Genomic DNA, 19,897 nt, shown 5'->3' with positions numbered 1-19,897 from the left:
AGGAGTCCCTTTCCCAGAGTCCGAAAAGAATAAAATGGACGAAAAGCATGAAAATAAGTTTGAACTAATAAAACAAATAAAATAACACTCTTGCCCCTGACGCAGCTGGGAAGACAGACACTGATAAGACCAGTTGTAAACTTCAGGGGGAAACCTTGCTTTCCCAGTGTCCTGCAGTTATCAAATTCCACAGAAACCCCTTGAGCGATTACTGCATGATGCTGCCCCAGATAGCTTTGTTTTCCTTTTCCTCTTCCCTAGACCCCTCAGAATCCTTCAGAGAGAGCCCAGACCTTTTAAAAGACATGCCCATCTTCCCTCTTGTGAAAGGTGGCATTCCCCACTCCTACTGCATCAAGCCAGCAATTCTGTCTGGCTGCAGGCTGTTCCTGGTGATTTTTGGCAGAGAAGACCTCAATAGCACTTGATAATGTCTCTAGTCCTGCCTGACCAAACACACTTTGGTGGGAGAGAGAGAGAACTGTAGGGTGTGTGTGTGGCGGGGGGCGGGAGGGAGGAGTTAGAGAGTTAGGGGTATCTGGTGCTTCTTTGCCTATAAATTCCCTCAGTGAAACTTACTTTATATTTACCCCCCATGGAACTAGCATTGTTTGTGTTCTTGTTGCTCTGTGTAATACCTCCCACTGCTTCTCAGATAAGAAAGGCCGAAGTTCAGAAAGTTAAGTCATTTACTCGAGCACGGTAAGATGTGGAACCTGGATAAAGCCCAGGGCTGTCTGACCCTAAAGCTTATGCTTTTAACCATTATAGTAGACTGTCCCCGCTACTCTGTTCCCTTCTAATTATTTATTTTCATATTTCTCTAAGAATTTGCCTCCATAGCAGTTAAAAGGAACTTCGGAAATTGATCACTTGCAAAGGCAACAACTCAGCCCCAAATACTTTCACCTATCAACATATTTAAGTGTTCAAAACTAATTAGCTGGGGTGGTTGACAGCCAGATTCTTTCCAGTTGGAATACTTAATGCCTTCCCTTCCCACAGGCCCACCCTTGAAGCTGGTTCCAATGGTCGGTGAAAGGGAAGTCAGTACAGTAGGTATTTTAGAAGCACAAACATCAGCTCACCTGCTCTGTCCCACTGTCGTGCTGAACTCCACACCAGCACAGTCTTTTGTATTTCTTAGACCAAAAGCAAAACAAATTGCCAACTGGCCTAATTAACAATGGTTGAATATTCTCCCCTCTTTCATGACCTATAAACAAAAGAAGAAATGGGTTAGATGGTTGCAGATAGTTCTCCTTCAGGGCTGTAAACATTATTAACTTGAGATCTAAGTTCCTTTTTAGAGTGAGGATGAAAAAAGTCCTGACTGGTTAACAAAAAGAAATTGCTTGGCTGTGTGCCAGAAGGGGCAGGAATTGGTTTTTAAACATCCACAAATTGTCAGGTCAGGTAAGCTCATGGCTGTGGTATAAAACAGAGAAAACACATTTATTTTTTTCTGTGTCTATCATGGAAAACTCTACTAGTATGCTCCACAGGCAAACAGAAGGGATGTCAGGAATTAAGTAATTTCTTCTTTTCAAAAGCTCTTGTTTCTTAGCCAAATGAGATATATTCGAGATCATATAAGTTGATATTTGTGAAATTAGTAAGTGAATTTTTACTGTTTCTTCTTCCTTTCACCCTGATATCTTGGACAAGTAATACCCTCATGCTCCTCCAGCTACTCTAGACCTTCATCATACCTCCTTTGCTATCCTTAAAAGACACCTGTTTAATATCCCATTCTTTCAAATCCTGCAGTGGAACAAGACTCACACTGACATTCAAACTAAGATTTGGAGGGTGGTGATGTTTCTGCTCCCGGAACTTTTGCAAATTCTGGCGTCATGATGACTATTCACTGATAGTTGATCTCATTCCATGCTAGTCATTAGTCTGACAGCCAGGTTAGTCTAAACATCCCTGGAGGGAGTGCTGGAGCACTGGTTACACAACTGATCAGTGTCCTCCCTATGTGCCCGACACTGTGTCCATCCACAAACTTTTTCTCAAATTTCTTTCTAGAAACAACAACAACAAAAAAATGTAGATTCTTGAAGTTTCAAACTGAAATTAAAGCAATATATTTAATATATTCCCTGGTATTATATCTCCCAGACAAAAACACATTTGACCAAAGAGAATTCTACTATTACTATTGAAAATATTGATTAATTAGTATCGCCTGCATACTAGGCACGTTGTACATAGCTTATCTTTAATTTCAATACATAGGAAAGTGTCGTTATTCTCATTTAATGGATAAGAAAATGATTGCCTTTTCCATGCTCTAGTAAATGGTGGAGATGTATGTGATCTTAGCACCTATAACTCAACATTTGCCTTCATATGTGTCTGTGTGTGGATGGGGAAGGAGAGATTACAAAACCTCAAACTTCTGTGCAAGAGAAACTCTGAGTTAGAATTTAAGAATAAGAATTTATTTGGGGACAAAACCATTTTCAAGGTTTCAAAGAGAGAAAACTTTTGTATCTGAATGGATCAAAAAAGTATCAAACACTCCCAACAGACGATGTATAACTACTATCTCTAAGAACAAGACTTAAGATTTGCTAAGAAGGAAAGAACTCTGCTTCCTATGGATTTAGATTGCTTCCTTCTAGGAAAAAAAAATGACTTTGGGATAAAACAAAGCAGAGGGCTGTCATTCTCAGAGACAGAAAAGTTAAAATGAAAATGCAACTCAGGTTCTCAAACGGGAACCTCCTCAACTGTGAGTTTACAGTCCCTTTTATGAGCAAGACCGTGGAGGTTGAATATCAACGAATTGTTGAGAAAACTGGTTGAGACAAGGTTTGTTGACTATGGACATTATGTGAAAAAGGAGAAGGTGACACCATTTCCTGTGGAGAAAGAGTTGTTTTTTTCCTAAGGAAAAAATGAGTTCAAGTTTGAAAAGAAAATGCAGTAGCAAGTTCAGGTGAATTTGGAGAAGGTTCCCAACCTCTGACTAATGACAAACTACTAATTCCACTTGCAGAAGTGCAGCCTGTGATAGAATCCATCTCCTACTTGTCCCCTGTACTGGACACCCTTGGGCAAGTTGCTCATGCTCAAGATGCCAAAGCGTTTTCAGATGTAACATAAGTGCTGCTGCCTCAACACAGGAGTATGCCAACTCTGATACAAATCTGGAAAATGGACAAACTGGCAAGGTGCAGGATTTCATGTACATGTATGGCCTTCTTTGGAAGGAAATATCAGGCAGCTGAAACTTTGGCTCTCATCTACCTGGTAACTGGTCACTGCATTGATACCTGAGTTGTGACCCACTAGCATCAAGGAAGCCTCCAAAGTTGTCAGGGTCCTGTGGCAAAATCTAAAAAAAATGAATAAGTAATCTTTCGTCTGACATCAGGTACATAATGAAAAATATTTGGAGAGTTGTTATTATATCAAACCCTGGGGTTATAAAGTTCATTTTCTATTCTTTATTATATCCAAGATCTTCTTTAATTTAAGTGAATGGCTGGTGACATGATGCCCCAGACAGGGAGGGCTCTGGAGCTTGCCCATAGCATTCCTAGTACACCCTCACCAGAAAGGCTGCCATTCAGGTTCTCTGATGAGTGGGAATATTGACTACCCTTGTTCATGGGCATATAATGGAAATGGAGAAGTAGAATATTTTAATAATTTATTCAGCTGAAGTGCATGGCCCATCAGGAGTACAGGGTGTAACTATTTCATCCCATTCACAACACCACTACCAATCCCTCTTGGGCTCTGACACAAAAAGAACACCGAACCCTCTGAGAGACTATGGAACAAAGTAGGGCTATAAACTGGTATCAGAAGTGGCTTATGGGGAAGCTGCTCAATGAAGAGAACTCCAGGACTCAACAGAAGTGGCCTCCCAAGGGCAATATGGACAAAAGCAGTAGCAAGATTCCTCTCTGCTTTTCTAATAAGTTAGCAAAGTCTGACATCATGAGATAGTAAGATGGTGGAGGGGAAAAATCTAGTCTCTGAGTGAGACAAGGGAAAAGTACAACTTCAAAGAGTTAAAGCTTATTTTTGATGGTTATACATGTACTACAGAGTATATGTCATAGTCAGGCGTCTGGGTGTCACATTGTCAGTCAAAGCATTTTATTTGCTTCTCATAATATATGAGAGAAATCTTAATCTATTCACTATTAATGATCATATAGCTATAGATCATGTTTTTGTATGTCACCTTGGGGAAAGTAGACATATCTCTCTGGTAAGAAGGCATTTTGTGATACACCTGAAATCAAGCCAAAAGCCAGCTGCCTAGTTCACTGATGCAGGGATAGCCCATGTCTCCTTTGGTCCCATAGGAAAGAATTATAACCAACCTGTTAGGAAGCTGATGATCACCCCTGCAATGATGCATCCCAAGCAGCCCACAGCACTGTAGTAAAGGTAGGAGAGCGAGTACCAGGTGTCAGCTACTGCGGGTCTGTAGGAGACAGCAGCACATGTCACCAGTTCCATGCCTGATCCACAGCAATGCAGAGAACTTCTCTGTGTTCACTTTACGGCCTGACATTGCTTAAAATCCCAACACTTAACTTTCTGTCATTTTCTTATTTAAGTTGTGTTTTATATTCCCTCAATCCAATGCATACCTGAATTACAAATATTGCAATGTGTATGCTGAATTATAATTGTTGCAAGGAAGACATAGTCCATTCCTTTTATATCATTTATTCCCGAGGGGTTCATTAAACCCAGATTTAGTGCCAGAGATTATTACAGACATTAGAGAGACAAAGATGAGAAGACCACAAATCTACCTATAGAAACTAAAATGAACTGGTAATTCCTTGGTAGAATAGGAACAAAAGATTATGGGAGAATTTAGAATGATTATCAAACCAAGGTCGATGTGTGAGATGATACCTCAGCTCATTTAAAAAAAAAATTATTAGTTAATTGATCAAAGAGGGTCATCAAAGACAAGGACATCCTTTGTTAAACCCTGTGTTCACGCAGGTTGACTTAGAAGCCACGGGTCACAGCAGTGCTCCTAACTCAGCTCCATCACCATTCTCATCACTGCTCACAAACCTCCTCTACTCCAACCTTTTATTCTTTTAAGGACACTATGGTCCTCATATTCACCCACTTATTTTTTCCAACCTCCATATTTTTATGTTTTACATTTATACCACTAATTACCTTTTTTTCTGAATTCTCATTTTTATACCTGAATACAGAGGAACAGATATCTGTAAACTGCTGGAGTCATGCCTGGCACTCTTCAGTGCTGGGAACTACCCAGAGAGATTCTTGTAGGAGAGCACCATACATCTCCTCAGACTCCTCTCTACAGAATGCACCTCCCTGGAGTGTAGTGACCCACTCTCTGAGACACAGGGCCATGTTTAAAGTCAGCATACCTGCTGAATAGCACAGGAGGTATTGTCGCTGTCATATTGGATTGGATACACTGGTCTGTCGATAAAGGCAAGGGCCATGTCTTAGCAGCTGGTGCAGGGTGAATGAAGGCCCCAATGGCCACCCAAAATGACAAGGTGATTCCAGTGAGAAGACCTCCTAACGCACCCTTGATGAAGAAAAAAAAAGTTATTGAGAGATTCAGCAAAGTTAACTGTTGAAAGAATAACAAAATGAGTTCTATGTCTCAGAGATTCTAGCTGTCCACCCTAACTCTTGGCCTTATATGTTGGAAACCACCCCCCTCAACTGCTTTCATTTCAATCCCCACAGTGCCATTTTATTTATTTATTTATTTATTTTGCAGTTTTTTGACTGGAGCTGGGTTTGAACCTGCTGCCTCCGGCATATGGGTCAGGCGCCCTACCCCTTTGAGCCACAGGAGCCACCCCCCACAGTGCAGTTTTATTAGGAGAAACTTGTTCCTTAAATGAAGACCATGGAGAATTTCATAGTGATCATTATATTACAGTTCTAGCAAGAACTTCTGTTCTCCCTTCAGTTTCTTTCTTTTACTACTTAAAAGCTATTGAGACCTCAATTCTCAGTAAAAGAGTTTTAGATTTAAGGAAAACTTCAGATGATGGAGACAAAGCTGTGATTTTGTCATTCTTACAATCCCATCTCCCTTCGCAAGAGCTGCTGGCAGAGTCCCCTGATGCCCAAGTTTTGGAGTTTTTTGTTTGAGTGTAAATATTAGCAACTGTATTTAGTAATTCCATCATTTTAGATTTATACTACAAATTTCTTGATAAAGAGTTAGTGAAAAGTCAATGAGCTATTTATCCTGTAAGGGAGACAGTTTACCAGAGACCAGGCAGGACCAGTGGAAAATAGCATCCTATGCTTCTGGTCTGCACTGGATAGCTGAGCCTTCTTCTCTGTTCTCATCAACAACTTGATGGCTTCTCCATTTATTCAGGTTAGAGAAAAACAAAAAAAAAGGGTCCTTGATAGGAGCACTAGAATGCCCTCTCTTTTATTATTTGAGAGCACTAAATCAATGTGTGTGGTTTGAACACATGTGCCTTTGTCTAAACCAGTTGTCTGCAAACTTCTACTGTAACAGCCAAATAATAACCATCTTAGGATTTCTGAACCATACAAGTTCTGTCACAAATACTCACCTCTGCCCTTTTTCAGGGTAAAAGCAATCATAGGCAATATCTAAACAGGGGAGGCTGGCTATAGTCTAGTTAAATTTTATTTGTGGGTACAGAAATTTGTATTTGATACAATATTTGTGTCCTAAATAATATTGCTCATTTAAATTTCTTTCCAACCATAGAAAAATGCCAAAACCATTTTAGCTTGCAGGTCATCCCCCAAACAGTGGGCTAACTACATTAGGATTGAGGCTTATAGTTTGCTAGCCCCTGGCCTAGTAGTAGAGGGCAAATGGATTTCAGCTGGAGGGCTAACCATGGTTGATCCATAACAGCTGCCTAGAAACCCATGTTGAAACAGATTCTGAGGCTGCATCCACCTTGTGTGGGAAGGCGAGCCATGATCGGTCAGTAGGATCGGCCATGGACAGTGACAAAGGGGACATGATACAAAATTATACTATCCTCTATCTAAAACAAGGCAGCTTTGATGAGTAAATAAACTGTAATGTACTATAGATAACAAATTAATGTCTCTTATGTAGCTAGCCCATAGGTTTATTTTTTAATTTTTTTTATATTTGATTATTATAGGTACATAATAGATGCTATGTGATGTTTTGATATAGTCATATAATGTGAATTAATCAAATTAGGGCATTTGTGTTATCCATAACCTCAGGCATTTATCATTTGTGTTAAAAACATTCCAATTCCACTCTCTTAGCTTTTTTAAAATATACCCTAACTTACCATTGATTTTTGTAGCTATAAAATTATCTTCTCTCACATTACTCTTCTGAGGACATAAATACCTTTGTCAACTCCAATACCAGAAAAGTGATTAGTACTGTAGGGCAGGTGCTAAAATTCCTAAATGCTCACTCCTCAGCACTCTCTTGACCTGGCCTCAAAAGATTGATCTAGAAGAGAGTTCAATAGGGTCAGGTAGCCACAGAGACCAATCAAGTAGCTCAAACTTTAAGGAGTACCCTGTAGTATATACATAAATAAGCATAAAGTTAAATTTTCTGAAGTGTAAAGAATTTCTAAAAATATATGTGTAAGCATGTAAGAATGGCAATTTTGCTAGATTGTGAAAATTATGATATTTTATCAGTTTTAAAAGTGTGATTTTATGATTTTCCCAAATAAATGATCATTCAGATTTATAGCTACTACCTAGTCATGCAACCAATGACTAGTCATGCAACTAATATTTACTTGAACATGTACTACCAGCCCAGCAACATGAGGAAAATCCAGCTATCAAACTATTCCTGGCTTGTTCCTTCTCCCCTGTACAAATTGAGTCATAACTTTTGATAATTATACATAGAAAAAATAAAATTCATATTTTTTAAAATTTGAATTATCAAAATTGCATTTCAACTAAACTGTTCCTGAATCCAGGATCTATTTTTAAAGTTCATTTGTGGGCCCTGAATTTGGAGAAAACTTAATTTAAACCTTCAAGACTTAGCTCTGATGTCACAACATATGGTAGTTCATGACTACCTCTTCCTGTCTTTGCTTTCTGCTTCTAAGAAGATTTCACTGCAGTCAGATAGAGGAGGGCTCAGGTTCTGTTTAATTCTACCAGGGATTCTTTCCCGGCAAAGACAAATAGCCTTTCTAAACAGGAATGAGAGCACAGGGAGGACAGAGAAAATGCCTGGGGCCTAGGCTTAGCTGGGAACTGTGAAGAGAGGTGCGGCATCCTTACCTTCCAGTTCACAAAAGGGAATATGATTCCCAGAGAGAATAAACCCAGCATTGGTCCCCCACACATTCCATGGATGCTGAGGGCAGCCTGTGGGACAAAGCAGAGCAGATGAGCCCCCTAACTCCACTGCACCTGTAGTCTACAGTCACCACCCCTCCCTTGCACCTGAGACAAATCCGAATACCAGTCCTAACTGTACCATTTATTAATCACATGCTTTCTATAAGTCATTTCTCAATTCCAGGCTCAATGATAAGCATTGCATTAAAAAAAATGTATATACACAAGGAAACACATAAAGATAAATATGTCTATGGGGGTGTGTGTCTACATATACAGAGGGTTTCCCAAAAATGTATACACATTTTAAGAAAGGAAAAAACTATAAAAAATACCCAATATATACCAATAACAAAAGATATACCCAATATATACCATAATACCCATATACCCAAAAATACCCAATATATACCAATACAAAGTCACTTTTGAACACCTCTTGTAATTGCAGACGTCAAACATGACTTGAGTATTACAATTTTAGTACAGTTTTTCCCTTTTATTTTTGGAGACAGACTCTTACTTTGTCACCCTTAGAATGCCACAGCGGCACAGCTCATTGCAACCTCAAAGTGAGTAGCTATGACTATAGGCACCTGCCACAATGCCCATTTTATTTTTAGAGAGGGGGGTCTCACCCTTGCTCAGGCTGGTCTCAAACTCCTGAGCTCAGGCAATCCACCCACCTCAGAGTTTTTCCTTTCTTACGTTTTTTGGACACCCTCTGTGGTAGTGTGTATGTAAGTAAGTGTGGATAGTAGAGATATAGAATTGGCAGGAAGTTCAAGTAAAACTCATTGATTTATTTATGTTCTTTGTCTTATCAAAAAGCTTTTTTTATTATGTACCAAGGAAATACATCTGCAGCTTATGTTCCACATATGACTCAGTTCATTGGCTGTTATAATTTACTTTGAATAATCGCAACATTTTGATAATGGTAATTGTCCATTACCAAATCCCTGTCACCCTACACAGGACACCTCCAGGGTACTGAAGCACTAGGTTGAGACTTTGTGGAGAGGCCATCAGACACTTCATATCCTATCTCGTCCCTCCTCCATACTTAGGGCTTTATCTTTTTTGAACATTAAGGGAGCTTGATAAATTTATTTCCATATCTCTTAGTCTCTAGGTTATTGAGTACAGTCAATGGGCAAGAGACTTGGATTAAATTAATTTTCTGCTAATCTAAAGACTTGTACCTATCCTTCCAACAGGAGTGAATATACACCTGCACTGACAGGCATGCCAGTGAGCATGTGCGCATGTGTCACACACACATACCTACACCCACTGCATGTGCTTACAGACGCACAAAGCGACTTTCAGTGCAGCCCTCACTAGTTCCACTGATTCAACTACAGGGCTTTTTATTCAAGGGCCTGAGGTTAGAGTACTCTAAATATCTTACACAAATCTCATGTTTGCTGGCCACCACCTATGCACCAGTTGGTAAAGAAAAACTACCAAGGGACTCTAGAAAAATGACCTCATTTAATACTCATACTTACCCAGTTTAATAGATACCACAAATTGAATTTTATAGATGAAAAAAACTGACAAAAAACATATTAAGGGTCTGTTTCCATTCAGAAAGTGGCAGAAGTGTGATATGAATTCACTTTTTTTTTTTTTTTAGCTCTAAAACCAATATTGTTCTTTCTAAAGGCAGTTTAAAAAGTCAAGAGCATGGAACACTATAATGTCCTTCTTTTGTTTAAAGGTGTAGATTTTCAAAGTTCGTCGCTAAAAATCATAATATTTGGATTCTAATTACAGCCCTACGTATATAACTAGGATTTCGTAAACTTCCTATTGTTAACTCACAATCCTTAGACTTCATAGTCTTCTTTCTCTATAAAAAATAAAGTTATAGGACTAAGGGGCCTTCAAATATCCTCCAGCTGTAGTGTAAGATTTGTATGGAGAAAGATGAACTGCAGTGAATTGTCATAATTAGTATTCCAGGTCCATTTTAGAGAAGTTGATGCTTCAGATACATCCTTGACAAGATGGAGGCAGGTTTCCTTTTTTCCCCTAGTATGGACACTTAAATTAATATTCCTGGCAATTCCTCTGACGATTCACAGCATTAATTCACAGCTTCTTAGGTAGCTGACTTAGGAAGCTAATTTACTAGTGATTATATAAGAGAGTCAATAAGTTAGCAAAGGTGATTTTATCTTCCCCTTTGGGGGGAAAAACTTGAAAATTTCTTACAAAGTCATTAGCCAAATACTTCAGAAAAAAAAGAAGGCCTTCACATGATCAAATGTGGGAGAGGAATCCAAGATTTTCTGGTTTTAAAAATGTATGTCTCTGTATTTAATTTGTACCTTTCCTTTTATTGGCATTAACCATGTGTAATTGGAGAACTTAAAGCTCATCTATTTCATCCTCTTCCCCAATGCCCACTTACTAAGCCACTCCTGCAACTAGAAGACAATGACATTGTGCTTTGGGGCTGGGGTTGCTTACGGGACTGGGGCAAGATAGTCAACCTTGGGGAGCTGTAGCTTTCTCACCTGTCAAGCTGGAATCATCATATTTGATTCCTGGTTTTGTATATATATTTAAATTTTGGTTAATATTAAATGTAGAATCTAAGAGAAATCTCAGAATAATGTGTGTGCACTGTGGAATAAATGATATGGGCTCCAAAATGTTGACTATTACTGTTATTGCCTTATTATTTATTCGATTAACTACCCTGTCAGTGAGCTCTGATTCCTGAGACATGCCATTTGATTGTTGAACTATTTTGATATCTAAAAAGTTTTTCTTTAAGTTGAGATAAAAAAACTTAATAAACTAGACATCATTAATAGCTCTTAGCAAAATTAGCTGATTGTCAAGAAGAACCTAACAAATTAGTATTGAGTACATGAGATACTTTACTCCAGAGAATATTTTCCAAATTCACCCAGGTAAATACAAAAGATGTAAAGTCTCCATTTTTAATCTCTGAGTAGCATTCCATGGCATACATATACCACAGTAGATGAATAACTATAGGCCCACAGGAGATAAAAACAAAAAATTCAAGAAGAGGGGAAGAAGGATGGGGTAAAGAGTTTGGTAGGTTCTGACCTACTAGGTACAATGTAGGAGCATAGGGCACACCTTCTGGGTGAAGGACTCAACTACAACTCAGACTTTACTTAGAAATGCAACCAATGTAACCTGATCATATGTACACTTATATTAATCCAAAATTTAAAAAGTAAAAAACAAATTTTTAAAAAATTTAAAAAGAATCTTTCTCTGAGGGAATTCTGCAAATCACTAGTAAACAGTAGATCTTTGCTGCTGTATTTGACCTCCAACTCCAGTCTCCCCTCCACCACTGACTCTATTATGGTCTGTAGTCACATATTTCAAGTAAAAAAAAGATTTCTTTACTGTCGAATTTCCTGGAGCCTTCAATATGCTCTTGTTTCTGGGGAGCTCTGAGAGTGGAATGCAGTGTGCAGCACCTACCAAGGTCTTTTGACCTTATAAACTTTCTTTCTGGGAGTATGTCACATGATGAGATTCTCCAGACCACAGTTTGTAAAATCCTAAACTAGAACATTGAAGGGACCTTTGTTTAAGGGACATAAAGCTGTCCTCCTCCCAGCACCATCCATAAAGACACACTATGGGTATGGAGAGTTTTGGCGGAATACAAAATTAAACCCACTCCTATCCCTCATACCCTGTGGGGCTTGGATTCATGTAAAATATGAATGCAAAGATTGTTTCATTAAATTCAGTATAGCAAAGCTGTTTCAAAATCAAATAGGAGAATGAATTGCCTTTCTGTACCCATCGAAGTTGGATGTGTTCAGAGAAATGAGTGGGCCAACCTAAAGATAAATACTCTCCTAGGAAATGGGTCAAGGTGCTCATTTCTCACCTGCCAGCATCCCCTCACCTGTGTGAATTATGTGGCACATACCTTGACCAATCAAGAAAGTGGGCACAGAATACACATCTGAACCAGGTGAAGCAGATGAGTGCATCACTCACAACTTTAACCTCACTAGAAACATTTCCCACCATCTTTGGTCCTTGCCTATTCCGTAGCCCCTCGTGTTTCAAGTTCAAAGGAGCTTGAAATGCAAATGTCTCAGGAAGAAAATTAATGACTCAAATTGTCACCAATTGGACATGATGATACTTCCTTAAGAGTAAATACTTATTATATAAAGGGAAGAAAGTAATAGGGGGCAAGGCATCAAAGACGACTTGGAAATACAGATCTCATGAATGGAAAACTATCATAAACCTAAAAACTGTACTTCAGGTCTCTAAAGGCAAATGTCACCAACTTGCTTGTTCTTCTGTGTGGATGGGTAGATATCAAAAGTGTTTCAACTTTGTAAAGAGATTATCAAGCATCTGTGACAAGCTGGTCCATTCACAGCTTTTTATAGAGTGCAGGCAGAATGGGGACTGAAGACCCCATTCTTGACAAGGTAAAACACCCCCCAGAAAAAAGGGAAAAACAGAGAAATAAGCTCACAAAGGTGGAATAAACACAGGTTAGCTAGTTTACTTTTAAACCAGCCACTAAATTCCTTATCTGAGCAGTTTCCTGCTTTTCCTAGAAGCCTGGCCTGTGAGGGATACAGTTTGCTAACACCCCCGCTGGGGCTGTGAACACTCTGAAGAAACAATGCCCATAGAGGAGACTATAGGAAGGCCTGGCAAGAAACATTGACTACATCGTCCCCTGCCCAGTCAACAGCCAAAGCAAATACTCAGTGTGGGGATTTGTATTATGGCCAGGGCAGGGATTGAGGGAACAGCTTGAGCCCTGAAATATGGGCAGGAGTGGACCCTTGTAACAGAGGAAAACACCTCTGGGTTGGAGAAAAGAGGAAAATTCCTCTTTCCCTCCGATTCTTCAGAGGAGATTGATACTAGTAGCATCTTCTCCACAGTGGACTAGTGGGGATTAACCTCCCCCAAGGAAACTGTGTGTGAACACAGACAGGAGTCTTCCCCCACACAAGGCTCAGGGTTCCAATTTCTCAAGGCTGCTTAGACCCTTAAAGTTAATGATTATAGATAGAGTAAGAACTAACATGCTTATTCACAGAAACTGCTGACATTTTTGTTCCCTTTCTCATCTTACCTTCTGGGCTAAATCAGCAAATAGCCTTCAATAAAAGCCAAGTGGAACAAACACTCAGGGCCATCCACTGTGAACCCCACAAGCTAGCAATGGTCCCTGTGTTTCCTACCTCTGAAAACTGTTCTGAGTGTCCTGTCTCTTTATCTCTCTCTGCTTCTAACTTTACTTTTCTTCAGTTGATGCTGCTAGCTCCACAGATCTTAAAAGAACCTGCCCCCAGGAAGGGACCCTGGCAATAGAGTTAATGGGTGTCTACTTCCACAAATTCCCTTGTATAGACAAATGAATTATCATGTCACTTAACCCATCCCAGGAATTTTTCTCTGAATCTTAAAATAGAAATAATGGAACCTGTGTAAGCAGTCATTGGGAGGATAAAGGAAGATACATTGCTGTTCTGTGAACTAAAAGGAGTTCTATAAGCACTGGAAATTAATGAATAGTAATTATTATTTGGCAATAGTAACTAATTCATTTCTTCATTTAAACCACATTTATTGAAAACCTATTCCATGACAAGAAAATCTAAATGATGTTCAAATTACACAAAGATGTGAGGTAGATTGAGAGGGCTAAAGTAGAATGTAAATATGTGCTTATCTGATGCTGCCTTTGTGACTTGGGCAATTTTGGGAAGAGGAAAGGGTGGCTCAGGAGAGTTGGGTCAAAAACCTGACTCAGCCATCGAGTGTGAGAAAATGGAAGGATATTTTTGCTATTTTTCTGTAATCAACTTGAAAATTAAGGTGTTGAAAAAGATTATCGTTAATTTTCTTTCCAGCACTAATATTTTATGGAACTGAGAGTTGGACATAAGGGAGACAGTTAATAATTAGAAAATAGGTAGAGGTGGGTTTGTATCTCAGATCCACCACTCTTTAATTGTGCAACTTGGAGACAATTACTGTGAAGCTGCTGTGAAGTCAAATGCCTCTTTTCTTTCATTACCTGTACAACACCCCCAAGGAGGGATGCAGCCACAGCCATAGAGGTACAAATCACGCCAAATAAGAGACCTGAAAGGAAGAAAGAAAATGCATCACCATAAATTTCCTTGAGGGATTCCTTAAGGCTCTGCTAAAAAATGTCCCTGATGAAAGCCCTATCCAAAGAAATATTAGTGAGGCACCCTCTCCACTATCACTAGATGGAAAGCTTACAAAGATGTCAGTTCTTCTCAACATATTTTCAAGTTTAATACAATTTCATGAGACAGGGTGGTGCAGCTATGTCACATGCAATAAATTATTTTAAAGTTAATCTGAAAGAATAAATATGCTTAGATAGCCCAAAAATGTATTTATAAAGACAAGATACAATAGAAGAAATTTTAATTTTTAAACTCAAATTGTTAAGTTATTCCACCAGCTATTTTAAATAAAACACTACTAAGCTCCAAGACAAGATGATGTTAGTCCTGTAATTGATAAATAATTTAATTTTTTAAATTAACATATTCATATAGATGAAAGAACTTTATATTATATATAAATACATGAAATTATTAATAATTCATTATAATAAAGAACTTTATATTATATGAAATACATGAAATATTAAAAATATTTATATTGAATGAAAATAGGAAAAATCAATGAGGAGTTTTGGAGAAATGATGTAGGAAACTGACCTTATGAGAAAAAAATGTAGATCTTAATTTAAATCAAAAATAAAATAATTTAGATATATTAAATATGAAATATAAAAGTATTCATAACTTATCAGGAAAGATAAGTAAATATATAAATGAGTCTTAAATAGATGAAATTTGTAAGCATAAAGGAATGATGAAATAATAACAGGTAAATATATTTGGTCAAATAAAAATTTAAAATTTCTACATATCAAAAACATATGTTAAAAAACTAAGCTGGGACACATTCTGCAATAGATAAAGGCCTCTTTTTCTTTGTGCATAAAGAGATTTTACAAACAATAAAAATTTTAATATCCTTAATACAAATAAACAGAGAACATAAATAGATTATTCACAAAAAAATGCAAATGGTTACTTACTATATAAAAAATGCTCAGATATAGGATAAATAAAAAATTTTAAGTTTAAGCAAAACAATGATATTATTCTGCCCATTAATTTGGGCAATTATAAAAAATGCTAATATCATGTACAGAGAGAAATTTGCAACCACTCGTTGCTGTCACACATGATCACTGATTGATTCAACTTTGTTGGAACTATATTCCTCATACAGATCAAGAAATGTAAATGAATTTGTACCACTTAACCTGATAATTTTCTTTTAAAAGTTTATACTGAATTAAAAAATAACTGATACAATAAAAGATTTATGTATATGGGTTTTTATCACACTTTTTACAAGAAAATGAAAAAATAAAAAAATAACAATACCATAAAATTAAGCAAATAAGCCATTTGATAGAATATTGTACAATCATTCAAATATCATGTTTTTGAAATAAATATTATAACAGAAAAAAAAAGTACTCACTATGGTATGTTAGGGAAAAACAACCAGGAATAAAAATAAATAGATATAATTTTATTTACAAAGCACTTATATTTTCCCAAATCACCTATGTTTTCTATAAGTAAATAAGTATATAATTTGTTTATATTTAGAAAGAAGTGAACTTTGTAAAACTACAATTCCATAGGATAAGCGCTGCCCTTATTATAAACATAATATGCAACTCTATGATGAGGCAAGGAATGGTTAATCTTTGAGGTGAGGTTACTGGGAGTTTGGTAATCAGGGATGATTCTTTAGAAAAGAATTTGACTTTTCCATAGATAAAATGGTCATAGTTAGCAGACCATCCCCATGGAGAGGGACTAATGTGATTATCACACAGCATAATTAAAAGTCTGTGGAGCATAGGCTTAGAAAAGAAGAGATTCGGAAAATAAGGTCAGTGTAAGATAAACAACTAGCTGGGCATTCTGTTCTGGTACCCTACTGGTATGTTTGGAAGTATAAGAATCTATCTGTATCTCAGTGCAAATGCACTTGGCCTCCAATGCCAATGTGCCTATAAGTGTGTTCTGACTAGCACATGCAGGATTTTGACACATACAACATGCACATTTCGTGCTATGGAATAGAAGGTCCACGAGTTATACCTACATAAGCCTTTACTGATCCAGGTGCTCAGCTTGTCAGAGAGATGGGGGAAGCAGTTCTTGACAAAATCCTCAAAGGTCACTGTTGCTAAGGCATTGATGCTGGCAGCCACGGTGCTATAGGAGGAGAAAAGGAAGAACACGGTCCATGCTTAATAAGGCTGTGTCACCAGTCCACCCTACTGTTCAGGGCAGACAGACAAGGCAGGCCTCTAGAAAAGGGAGAGGCAGATCTAAGTCCATATTCTGGAGCTCTCAGAAACAGCATGGCCTGTCTACTCGTCCTTCGGAGTTTCTTCTGTGCTAATATTCTTTCTATTCTTCCGGAAGCTGCAGTGAAGGAGTTAGGCTTTCATGGGTTTCACACCCACTAATTCACCTTAACAAGATGGTGTAATGAGCTGGCAAGGCGGAATCAGAGGGCCTGTGTGTGCATGTGTGTTTAGTTCTGGGTGGAGGCAGCAAGTGTGAACCATCCAAACCCAGAGTCAGTACAGTTTGCCATTTATTAGTGATTAAGTTATTCACACATCCATTTATTCAATCTGCATACCAGCCATGTGAGAGTGAACTACAAAAATATAGATCTTGCACTCTAACTGGACACAAACACCCAGTTATACAACCCTTATAGTTGTGAAGTTATTGTGAAGGCAGATAACAAGGTGCTGTGACAGCATGTCCTGCAGAGGTATAAACTGGGATGTAGTCAGGAAGATCTTCCCTCAGGATGTGACAGCCAGACCCTGAAAGGATCCTTGCATACTGCGGAAAAGATAAGGATAAAGGGAAAATTACTTACAAATGCCTGAAGATGAAAAGGAGCTATTGCATTTAACAACTGAAGCCACCAAGAGTTACTAGAACGCAGTGAAGCTTAAGGAAGAAAGGGCCCGGGGTAAGACTGGAAAGTACTCAAGGATTAAAGCTGCATCAAAGCTTCGAGATGCTTCCTCTTACTTTCCAACCAGAGTTCAATCTTACTGAGTCTAAAACACGCTTAGGTGACAGAATACCTGTAAGTCTTTTTTTGTTTTCAGGGGGCAGAAATAGCTCATTTAATTTCTTATATAGAGCAGGAATATTTGGCTAATAGAACAGATAATATATTAAATTCAGGTGATGCAAAATAATAACTACAAAAAAGTTTTCAAAAGGAAATAAGCTGATGAACACAGCATGGCCAGCAATTTCCAAGTTTTCCTTTCATATTCATTACACATTATTCTTTTATCCTCCTTTCGAAGACAAGCTATAACTCTGCCTTCCAGAAATGATATGTGTAGGAAGTAAAAACTTCTCCAGACCCACTTATGGGAATTGAAATGTAGTGTTTGGGGACACCATTCTCATTTTCTTATATTCAAAGGTTGTTATATGTTCCCTGCCAGATTCCTCTTCAGTTTGCAACTTTAATAAAGTCAAATAAAGGCGGTGCCTATGGATCAGTGGGTAGAGTGTCAGCCCCATATACCAAGGGTGGCAGGTTCGAACCTAGCCCTGGCCAGCTAAAACAGCAATGAGAATTGCAACAAAAAATAGCCGGGTGCTGTGGCATGCACCTGTAGTCCCAGGAGGGACTTGGGAGGCTGAGGCAAGAGAAACGCTTAACCCAAGAGTTGGAGGTTGCTGTGAGCTGTGCTGCCATGGCACTCTAATGAGGGCAACAAAGTACGACTCTGTCCAAAAAAAAAAAAGTCAAATAAGTAAAGAAGATAATCAGATAAAAGGAGCTTCTATGCTCCCAACAACTTGGTCTCAAAATACATCTTGTGAAAGTTTCAAACATCGGGGTTAATCCTTGAATCCTTTGGGAGAGAGTGCACAGAAAGCTAAATTTTGCACAGAAGGATCAGGTTTGTAGAATCTTTACTGGGTTGCTTTGACAGTCAGGTGTATCCATATGTCAATTTTTCAGATTCAAAAGTTGCTGCGAGATGGTGGAAACATTTCTCTTTTTTTGCCCTATCCCTCAAGTACCATCTCCCCATTCTGTTCTCACTCCCATCTTTCCCTTTCCACATCCCCACAGACCTTCTTAAGGAGCTGCTGTCATGTCAATAGTAATCTTTACTAATTTTATGTGAATTATGACGTATCTGTGTGGTATTTCTCGTTCTTGGAATTTTTGAACTTGGGAAACCTCTTCATAATCTTGTCACTGTCCAGCTCTTCAAACTCACGCCCATCTTCTGTAATCCCTGTGCCTTGGAGTCCACCCTTCTCTCTGTTCCTCAAATACCCCATACTGTTGGTCTCCCTGTGAGTCTGGTGTCTGCTCTTCCCCTGCCTGTGGTGGTCCCTGCCTGTGCTCTTCACATAGCTGGCCTCTCTGCACCCTTCACATCCCCACACGAACATCCTGTGCTCAGAGAGGAGTCTCCTCAGACCCTGTTGTAATTAGATCCATAGTCCTCACCTGTCCCTGGGATAGCACCCTGTTATTTCCTTCATTGGACGATATCTTGTTTATTATTTTTTTTTCTAATTACACATTGTCCAAATCTGTTGTCCCTCTGTTTTGAGGGCAATGCTTATATCAATCTTGTTCTCTGAAGTATCTACCATGTCACCAGCTGTGCCTGGCACAATACAAGCTCTCTAAAATATTTATGAGAATAAATGCATGAACGATTTTGTGTTTAGAATAGTGTCTTTATTTGGAGGATGGAAGTTATTAGCTGTTTCAATGTGCGACTGAGGGTGAGATGAATGGAATGCAAATAATACATCTGTGGGAATATACATGCCCCACTAAATGACAAGGATATATTCTGAGAAATTCTTCATTTGGTGATTTCATTGTTGTGTGAATATCATAAAGTGTACTTGCACAAACCTTGAAGGTACAGCCTATCTACTACACACCTAAGCTGTATGGCGTAGCTTATAGCTCCCAGGCTCTAAGGCTGTACAGAGTTACTGCATTGAGTACTATAGGTAATCTTAACACAATAGTAAGGATTTGTGCTTCTAAACATATCTCAACATAGAAGAGGTACAGCAAAAATACAGTATTATAATCCTATGGGACCACCATTGTATATCCTATTGTATATACAGTTGGTCATTGAATCAACCAAAAAGTCATTATGCAGAGTCAAATCGATATGACTATAAATAGATAGATACAGATTACTGTTGAATGAGAAGAACCAAAAGAGTGAGCAGCTTCACGTAAAGGTGATGTGAAATTGTGGGGGCAGTTGGCATAAGATGAGGTGCAGTATTGAGCATAAAAATCTCAAAGAGGGACATCTTGCTTACATCTTGCTAGGCTTATGTCTCGCCTCTGCCGTTTACTAACTTACCATAGGTAA

The 19,897-nt window shown here is 38.4% G+C and overlaps 1 protein-coding gene across 3 annotated transcripts in view; it reads right to left on the bottom strand.

Moving 5' to 3' along the window:
• The window catches only part of SLC5A12 (solute carrier family 5 member 12), a 51,913-nt gene that overhangs the window by 3,758 nt on the left and 28,258 nt on the right, over positions 1–19,897 (bottom strand). For all 3 annotated transcript variants that reach the window (XM_053562468.1, XM_053562469.1, XM_053562470.1), the window contains 6 exons: positions 16,582–16,694; positions 14,423–14,490; positions 8,290–8,376; positions 5,400–5,566; positions 4,353–4,456; positions 1,089–1,216 (listed from right to left, as the gene is read on the bottom strand). In XM_053562468.1, coding sequence (XP_053418443.1) covers positions 1,089–1,216; positions 4,353–4,456; positions 5,400–5,566; positions 8,290–8,376; positions 14,423–14,490; positions 16,582–16,694 — 667 coding nt within the window. The remainder of the gene's footprint in view (positions 1–1,088; positions 1,217–4,352; positions 4,457–5,399; positions 5,567–8,289; positions 8,377–14,422; positions 14,491–16,581; positions 16,695–19,897) is intronic.

The sequence above is a fragment of the Nycticebus coucang genome, chromosome 14 (genome assembly GCF_027406575.1).
Source record: "Nycticebus coucang isolate mNycCou1 chromosome 14, mNycCou1.pri, whole genome shotgun sequence".
Classification (NCBI taxonomy): domain Eukaryota; kingdom Metazoa; phylum Chordata; class Mammalia; order Primates; family Lorisidae; genus Nycticebus; species Nycticebus coucang.
Note: the sequence above shows the minus strand (reverse complement) of the source record. Positions and strands in the feature narration are given on the sequence as shown.